General features: G+C 39.7%; 1 protein-coding gene across 1 annotated transcript; it reads left to right on the forward strand.

Annotated features, from left to right (window-relative positions):
• Positions 1–5569: 5569 nt before the first annotated feature.
• Positions 5570–8642, forward strand: LOC116701912 (alpha-(1,3)-fucosyltransferase 9). The gene is made up of 2 exons (XM_032535955.1): positions 5570–5756; positions 6696–8642. The coding sequence occupies exon 2, from the start codon at positions 6703–6705 to the stop codon at positions 7774–7776; it is 1074 nt and encodes a 357-aa protein (XP_032391846.1). The 5' UTR covers positions 5570–5756; positions 6696–6702; the 3' UTR covers positions 7777–8642.
• The last annotated feature ends 1254 nt before the right edge of the window (positions 8643–9896 follow it).

A 9896-nucleotide genomic window follows, 5' to 3' on the forward strand; every position in this document is an offset into this window, starting at 1 on the left:
GTCGTCTACCCTGTTTTGTATTTCGGTTATTGTGGTTTTTGGAATTCTGCCAGTTCCCTTATTTTGGATTTTGCCTGCTGCTTTAAGGACACAGTTTTGTCGGTGGTCCGACCGACTCCTGACCCTGTTGCCTGGTTGGTGGACCCACCAACTTCTGTTCCTGTCACCTTGTTGGCTGACCCAGGTTCGGTTGACCCATTGCCTGCCTTCAGCCCAGCTGACCCTTGGCCTTTATGCTTAGCCGCCAGAGGGATGTCACCTTTGCCAATGGCCTCCAGAAGGGATTTGCCTTCGCAGACGGCCTCCTGAGGGGATTTGCCTTTGCAGCCATCATTCCGTAAGGCTTTGCCCTCGCCACCAGCCGCCTCATTGCCCTCGCCGTCCTGTGTGGCTGCCGGAAGGATTGTTGTACTGTTGTGGTGTTCCCTGTCATAGTGCGTGTTGTCTACCCCGTAGTTTTGTAGTCCAGGTATTGCGTTTTTTTTTAATTCTGCCAGTTCCCGTATTTTGGATTTTGCCTGCTGCTTTCTTGGTACTTGTTGTTGGTCTGTACTTTTGTTTTTTTGTTTAATAAATTATCAAGCTCAACATTCTTTGCCTGCTCTCTCTGCATTTGGGTCCAACCTACAGTGCTGTTCTGTAACATCCTAGCCAATTTCCGATAAGGTGGAATGTTCCTTTAATTGAATAGGTTTAATTAAGATTACATGACATTAGTATTTACATAAGAAGTACGCAAGTTCTTTATTTCTTTATAAAATTGTGATACACTCCTTATTTGTTTAGACTTTCCGATGAATGTTTTAATGAAATTAGACCATATTTTTGAACAACAACAAATTCGAAATTACCAAAAACAAAATGTGCCACCTGTGAGTCCGAGGACATCATTGACCGTCTCTGCGAGACCCTGGAGGACCTGGAGACACTGGCAAAGGAGCTGAAGGACAAGTAAAAAAAACAAAAAATGGTGACCAATTAAATTTCATAAACACACACATATTGGGCTATAGGGCTGGGAAATATAAAAGGTATACTTTTCTCCAAAGGTATGCATTTGGACTGTATACATAGCGCAATATAGTCAACTTAATCATTGTTCCCACAACTGGGCTGATGATAGTGTACAACAGGGCGGTGGCAGCTAACAATGATCTCTTCATGTCTTTCATAATATGTACCTGCGCTCACTCGGCTGAGCAAATCTGAATTTCCATCAGAAGCCATCAGAAGAATGCTCCGCCGGGTGGGCAAAAATTACCTGCTTAATAATTACCTAGACATATTTTAGTTTTAAAGGGAGGCAGAGCAAGCACCTTTTTAGTAAGCTTTGACTGGGTGACGCAATGATTTTTAAGCTGTTATTGCAAGAAAGACTTTAGAATTTCACAATTAGGGTTGGGTATTGTTTGGGTTTCAATGCCCAACCCTATGGACAATGTTAACACTTGGAGCTATTTGACAACTTTAACCTCTATTATGGGTTTTAGGTGCATGCCAGAAATTGTATGAAGTGAAGGTGTAGGTGGGAGATGCCATTGGCCAGGCACTGAAATTTGCACCACAAAGACAATTAAAGTGGTATGAGTCATTATTGATTTCATCATAACTGCTCTCTTAAAATTATGATTAAGCACTTATAACAATCTTGCATTTGTTTTTCTTTGTTTAAGATGGAAGAGGAAAGGAGGAGGAGGAGAAGTACAAAACTGTAGTTTAAAACTAATTCTAATGTATGGATTGCAGATCCTGTCATGTATTTGATAAGGTGTATGATAGTTTGTACAAATTCCAGTGATATCTGTGTACAAATTCAAGAAATATCTGTGTTCTACTAATAGTAGGCCTAGTACAACTTATGTATATCTATATAGCAGTGAGTGCAGAGAAGCTTTGATCAGTGGGACAGATAGGTGGGCAGGTGGGAAAGTGATTTGGAGAAAACAAAGATGGATGAAGCTTCAGGGAAATGCTGATAAGTATTACCAACTCATGATGAACCAACTTAATTGAGAACGTATTTATAAATATATCTGACGTTTTCTGTGTGGAAAATTAATACTATCATGTATTTGTTTCAGTGTTCTAACCCTTTTCATGGATCCCTGCAATGTGCACCTTTAGGCTCTAATATAAGCACTATATCTGCTTTTGAACAAATCTTGCAAAGACAAAAGCAAAGGGAAAATTAATCAATATTGGTCTATAAAAAAATGAAATGGGGTCCTTTTATCCAAATACAAAAACTGTCTTTACAGTGTGCACTTGTGATTATACTCACATTTGATTTCTGTTGTCCAACCAAGGGTGCTTATGGAAAGGACTAATTTGTGCACGGTCTCAAAACATTTTGAAAAGTTGGTCAGTGATCAATTAAATGAATACATGAATAAAAATTACCTAATGTTTAAATTCCAGTCCGGATTCAGGAAGTCACATTCTACCAAATCATGCCTACTCTATTTATCCAACATCATACGCAAGGAAATGGATAATGGAAATTTCTCTGGAATGGGGTTAATGGATCTGCAAAAGGCATTTGTTATGGTGAATGAAAACAGACTGATTGCCAAACTTGAGTCTGTGGGAGCAGACAGCTCCACCTGTAGGGGGTTTAGATCTTACCTATCAGGGAGGGAACAACAGGGGGTCTTAGGGGGAGTGCTGTCTGACCCTCATGTAGTTAAATGTGGTGTTCCTCAAGGAAGAATTCCAGGTCCATCCTCATTTTTAACATACATTAATGACAGGGCAGACTCCTGTTCATGTGAACTATTTCTGTATGCTGGTGATTTGGCATTTCTAGTGTCCCATAAACACCAATCCACTCTAGAGAGCACCCTGAGCTCAAAGCTAACTTCTGTAAACAAATGACAAAGGCCATCTTGTTCGGTTCAAAATACAGATCGAATAAATGCTCAGAATTTAGGGTAATTTTGATTAATGTGGTAAGTGCAAAACTGTCAGTAAAACACCTGGGTTGTATCAGATAACAACTTGGATGGCAGGAATATGGCCAACAAGGTAATGAGCAAAGTCACCGGACTCACAAAGTTTTTAGCCTGAATGTAAATTTTTTAGCTCGGTCAACAATGATCATTTTAGCCAATGTCTTAATTTTAAATAATTTAGAATTTGCATGTACTTCCTGGTTTGAAGGCCTAAGAAACCAACTAAAATGGAGGCTGCAAACAACACCGAATAAATTAATACGAGTAATTCTGAACTTGGGCTATAGGTCTAATATACAGTAGATAGATCACAATTTGTTGAGCTCCCTGTTGGTGAGCCCCACTGGCTCCCTGTTGAGTTTTGTGTTACTATGTCAAGACTGACCATGATCTATAAAATATTGTTTGTTAGTGTCCCAATTTTTCGTCGTGCCTTATAACTAAGGTAAAGGACACACACAATGTTTACATGGGCATCATATCTGACTTTTGTCCTTACAGATTTAAGAAGGCATAATGGAAAGGAATCTTTGCCTTCATAGGTAGAATAAGTTAGATCGGCAAATTAAAGTAATTTCCACACTGAACTCTTTCAAAAAGACAGTCAAGGCCTGGTTATTAGAGAGGGTTGCGGAATAGAACAAAAGGCAAATTACCGTTTTTATTTATTTAAGTAAAATGTTATATAATGTCAATGTTTATTACACACTCTGTACGTGTCTTGTCTTGTCCTGATGTTATGTGTTGAGGACCACAATGGAAATAAGTCCTGGACTTTATTGTGTTTTAGCCTTGATTGTATTGGATGTCTTTTCCTGTGTAAGGCATTGTTTATGCAATTAACTAAATCAAATCAATCTATGATTTCTTGATTATTATGCAATCACCAGCCCTAGCTTGTAGTCAGTTTCAGATCATGAAGGTCTACAGGTTCAAAATGTTATATATATAACTTAGTAGAGTCCTCTTCTGAATGAACTGAGCTGTTTGTATAGAATTCTTTAAAGTATTTTTTGAATGTTTCTAGGGTCTTATGTCTTATGATTGTTAACAATTAGATCCCCCCCTCCCTCCAAAAAAAAAACCAAAAACCAAACATGGATAACTGGTTTGCTTATATCTGACAGGGAGTGCTTTGTTATTTGTTATGATGAGGCACAATGGAGTATCTGCCAATGGTCAGTTTTTTTAAAAGTTGAAGTTGAATATTCACTCTTCATTTTGAAGAATTGTGAATGGCTCAGTGACAAGGATCAGCAGCTTTTGTCATAAATGACATAATGAGGGCGGCCAGAGGAGCTGACATTAAGCACCTTTATTAACCTAGTACACAGGAAAGGAAGGCTACATTTCTACCACAATTGCAATGATAGAAAATTAACATAACATTTGACTAGGGTTAAAACAACAAAAGGGGTTTAGGCCTAGATGCTGGAGACAGAGGAGGGGAACTGGTGTTGGTTTGAGAGGCAGCAAGGGACGGGCGTGGCGGCAGCCGAGTTTGCCGGGCTTCAGGTTTGAGTGTAGCCTCGAATGTATTTTAAAAAGCTGACTGATGAAGCCGACCTGTGCATCACTTCAGTGTCCTCTCTCTCTCTCTGTAAAAATAGATGAGCAGCTCGGCTTCCGTGGTCTGTGCAGCTCCAGGTTCGTTATGGACGTGCTCTGCTGTGGGCGTGTTGCGACTGGTGAGACACAATTGTGCTTTGTGTATTTCCGCCGTAGTTTCGGTTTTCCACCTCCAATGTAGAGCAGCACACAGCCACTTGCCTGAACTTTGTCTCATTCAGAGACTCAAAACGGAGCTGAGAAGGTCTGAGATAAGCAGAGCAATCACGTAATTCACAGCAGACTAGAGCAGATACTTTTTCAGGAATATAGTGTATTGTTGTGATTGCCAGTGTGATCACTTTATTTTTCTCAACATATCACCACGACTCCAAATCACGGAGAACACACATATTTTGAATGTGCACAAAGTTAGGAACGTGAGCAGAAATCTTGCTCAAACACATCTGGTCATTACAACGAATTAATGTGTTATTGAGGTGAATAATTGTTATGTGCACATTAAAAAAGCCGGGAAGAGTAAATTATGCCTACATGTGCGCTGACTGAGATGAAATTAGTTGGACATGCCCCCCAAGTTTTCCCGTCACTTGATTCCTTTTTTGCATTTCTGGATGATCCAGTAGAACCAGTTTAGGCGTGACAGTTTGTTCCATATTTGTTTCAATAACCTTTCATGTCACGTGTTCATTCATGTTTTGACAGACCATGGAGCTGAAGAATATGGTTTAGGATGCAAATATATTTGTGCGTTGTTTCCATAAATAAATGAGTATACATGTCTGATACTGGCTCATAATGCCAATATCTTTTATTTTTTTTTAGGGACAAGGTGACTAGTTTTTGAACATCTGTTTGACTCGATAATAGTTTGCTTTAGTTATTTAATGCTCAACTATGGGTATTCCACTAATCTGAGTTGTTTTACAGTCAAGCATCTTCAAATATTTGTAGGCTACTAATCAACATAGCTGCCTTAAAGAATAAATGGTTTTGTCTTATTTTCCAGAAGGATTTTTAAGTTTCGAATGCTTGACTTTCCAGTCTGACAGTGTTTAGGCTATGATGAGTAGAGGGAGTGTCAGTCAGATGTCACATCTGAAGGGATGAACCTTTAAACAATGACAGAATAGACAAGACGTTCTTGAGTTAGTTTAATTTGTCAGATCGGTGCAGCTTCAGTCTCGATCCTGGAGAATATCTACACACTCATCTTCAGCTCCAAGGGACAAGCAGGTATTTTGAATACATTTTCCACCTGCTTTACATTAGTGGAAGGGGCGCTTTGTAGTGCAGAAATTAGGCTCATTCGGATCCGAACTAACTTTTAGATTGTATTACCATCCAATTGGCTTTACCTATTTATAGTTATTAAATTCTTAAATGATTGACACCTACTTTTTCCTATTCTTACCTAGGCCTACACTGTACAGGTTTTTATACACCAAATAGTTTGTATGTGCTTTGATTTAAAAACCTAATGTTTAAATGGTCTCTTTTATTGTTTTTGTGAAGCACTTTGTAACATTGATTTTTGAAACGTTTTAACTTTTTATACGTCATGGTTGGTCAAAATGTAGGAGAATATATGATGTAGGCTACAGAATGAAGAATGAAAACTTAATCTTCTCTTCTTATTTGCATATTTTGTTGGGGAAAACCGAAAGTTATGGCGCTGTTTTTAGTTGTTTTTTTTTTTTTTGGGATGAAGTAGCCAAATCGGGATCCATGCGAAACCTACTGTTCCCAACGCCTCCCAGAGTGTTAATCCGTTGAAGGTAGACTCGGTTGACCCTCATGTCAAAAAGACTTTTGATAGTTAAACAAATGTGCAAGTTATAAGGGACCAACTTCGTGGAGGTGGCAGTCGGGAAGAGTTGCGTATCATGGCAAAATTAAGTTTTTCTGAATCAGAGGAAACTCGGAACACCTGTTCCCCGTGGTCCGCTGAGGCCGTGAAGTAACCCGCCCGGTGTCCCGCCGGTAGGTCCCCCGACGTCCTGGGAGGGACGAGGGCCCGTTCAGCTTTAATTATTATTACAACTTTAACAGATATACTCTTTTAAACTCTGTGTAATTGCTTTGATCATTTTAAAAATGGCATAGCAATAGCAGGCAATGCTTTGCTGAGGGAATGTGCTTCCAATGTTGATGAGGATTCTTCTTACCTTGCAGGTTTATCATGGCTTCCATCTCTTCCTACTTGCGACCCGCCCTGACTGTGATTATAGTGCTGGCTGGACTCACAGTTCTGTTTTTAATGTACTATAATTCTTTTCCATCTCCAAAATGTCATCCTCCCCCGTCTCATTTACAGAAGCCGCACACAGACAAGCCTGTGGTGCTGCTCTGGTTCTGGCCTGAAAACAAAATGTTTGATTTTCAAGACTGTAAGACGTTTTTCGACATTGACAGCTGCCACCTCACAGATGATAGGTCTTTATACTCCGAGGCTCATGGAGTTTTGTTATTTCACAGAGCCATCCAGGATGACCTCTCCAACCTTCCCACCTCACCTAGGAAGAAATTTCAGAGGTGGATCTGGTTTAACACAGACTCACCCAGCAACACACGCAGGATAGAAGGCATTAAAAGCATTTTTAATTTAACCATGAGCTACAGGAAGGATGCAGACATCCACATTCGCTGGCGATTGACTCTCAGGAAGAAAACAGATGCAGATTTTGTGCTACCCAAGAAGGAACGACTGCTTTGTTGGATTGTGGATAGCCTTGACCTCAACACAGCAGGTGAGGGATACAAATACTACAAACAGCTTTTAAAACACATCAAGGTGGATATTTTTGACCGCTCCTCTGCCGAGTTCTGGAAGGATGAGAACTATTTCCGGACCATCAGCAGCTGCAAATTCTACCTTTCCTTTGAGAATTCAATTCACAAAGATTACATCACAGAAAAGTTCAATGGACCTCTTGCGGCAGGCACTGTGCCAATAGTTTTGGGACCACCAAGAATTAACTATGAGGATTTCGCCCCAGGTAATTCCTTTATACATGTAAATGACTTCCCTGATGCCCCATCACTCGCCGAGTTTCTCTTGAAGCTGGATCAGAACACCACGGCTTATATGAACTACTTTAACTGGCGGTCATTCTATACTGCCAGACGTCATCTTACTGAGCAGAATCACGAGTTTGCATACGCTATCTGCCAGGCCTGTTATTACATAGGTCTAGGCATGAACAGCAAATTCAGATTTGTACCTGATCTGTACAAGTGGTTCTTACTGTTATAGTGTTATGGATCTACTGTTCCTCGGAATTGATTGAAAAGAATCATGTTATGTAGAGAAATACTCTTGTATTGTCTAGATAAAAAAAAACATTGTATAGCCTATGTATTAATTTTGCGTTTTGGTGATGTGATACGTGATTTTAAAACACAAGCTGATGTCATTTAAGTTTTTTTTTTTTTTTTACGTGCACATTGTTTTGGTGTTTTACAGTCTCCATTTAACATCAGGATGTCTTAATTAATGTGATTACTGGCATGGTGATAAATACTTATGGTACAATATGTCCATATTAATAAATAAAATGAACAATAGTCAATGTAAATGTAAATAAAACCAAATAAATTATTTTTGACCGCTCCAAATTGAAGGTGTAGCCTACTTGTTAGGCAGGTGACAACATGTACAAATATTTAGGCATATAATTAGACTGTCAGTTGCACTGGTCCTATAAATGGAGTATGTTTGCTTAAAGATGAGTCAGTGTCTATATTTCTCAAGAAGACATAGTTAGAGGTGTTGAGATATCCTGCTACTGTTTTACAAGGAAGCCATTGAAACTACTGTTCGTTATGGCAGTATGGCTTGGTTCGGTAACCTGTCCGTTAAATTAAAATCACAGCTCCAAAACTTGATAAAAAGGGCTGGAAAAATAATTGGCCAAATGCCACCAAGTCCTTTTCAGAAGTTTTTTGAGGAGGCGGTCACCTGTGTAGAGAGCATGATCCCTTTAGTCAGAAGGTAAGCTACAGGTTACCAAACTGCAAGCTCAACAGGTAGAACAGGCTTTCAACAAAGTGATGACTACAAAGAGATTAGGTGTGTGTGTGTGTGTGTGTGTGTGTGTGTGTGTGTGTGTGTGTGTGTGTGTGTTGTGTTGTGTGTGTGGTGTGTGTGTGTGTGTGTGTGTGTGTGTGTGTGTGTGTGTGTGTGTGTGTGTGTGTGTGTGTGTGTGTGTGTGTGTTGGCTGCAGTGCTACAGGCTATGTGTGATAAAAATAATAAAAAAAATGCTATGATATGCTAAAATATATGCTATGTTATATTTGATATGCAATTGGGCATTGTGCAATGCAGAGGTTATTGACCACAGCAACGGGAAATGTGCAATCATTATCAAAATGAAGTGGCATACGGGGGAGGGGGGGTCTCTTCTGTTCTGTGATTGTGATGAAAGGTAGGTCTAGGGGTTATTATGTGAGCTTTATTGGATGTTCATTGAAGCATTGGATGAAATACTGTATAATTATGTTTCTATGTAGGTATGTTTATTGTGTGTTTATGCGCAATGTTTCGCCATTTCGTTTCTCTCGAATGGCCAATGTGAATTTCTCCTACAGGAAGCAATAAAGGCTTATCTTATCTTAAATATCAGGGTTACATTCCTCTTTTTCCTGGAGTATGTCAATAAAGCTAATTGTGTTGCGGCTCGGAGAGGTGAAACACTGTAACACATGTACTTTTTAAAGTAGGCTACAGTAAATTACTGGCAGCTGCAGTAAACCTGAACCCCATTTCCCCATGCAGATGTGTCTAATAGACTAATGTCACCAAAAATCTTTGGTCTAGTATTGAGCGAGATCACAATGACGGGCCGGTGCGAAACGAGCTGCAATGTGACTTAATGGAGCAATCGTGCAGCCTCCTTATCTAAAAGATTGACAGTGCCGTGGTGGCTCAATATTTAAATAATTTAGACAATGAGTAGCTGAAACACCCTCACATACCCCAAATAGTAATAAATAAAATATGTTCTCTTAAGATTATGAGCTTTGTCTTTCATAACTATGAGAGAATGATCTCATTTTGAGAAACAAATGTGTCGATTTGAGAAACAAAACATGATCACAAGCCAAGTTGCTGCCATTATGACAGTATACAGAGAGAGGGAGACATTAGACTAAAAGGACGCATGTTGTATAGCCTACTCCTCATGTGGCACAGTAGTAGCCACTTGTGGATTGGCTTGGAGAGTCAGGTGCGCTCAACATCGGCTGCAGTGGCAGACATCTGGAGAACATGGACAATGGCATCGAACTTAAGAATGAAATTGTGTGTACAGTACACGTTGTGTGTAAACGTGGTTCAACAGAAAGTTAGTAGGCTACATGTTGTCCACTCGGC

Source organism: Etheostoma spectabile, chromosome 14 (assembly GCF_008692095.1).
Source record: "Etheostoma spectabile isolate EspeVRDwgs_2016 chromosome 14, UIUC_Espe_1.0, whole genome shotgun sequence".
Taxonomy (NCBI): domain Eukaryota; kingdom Metazoa; phylum Chordata; class Actinopteri; order Perciformes; family Percidae; genus Etheostoma; species Etheostoma spectabile.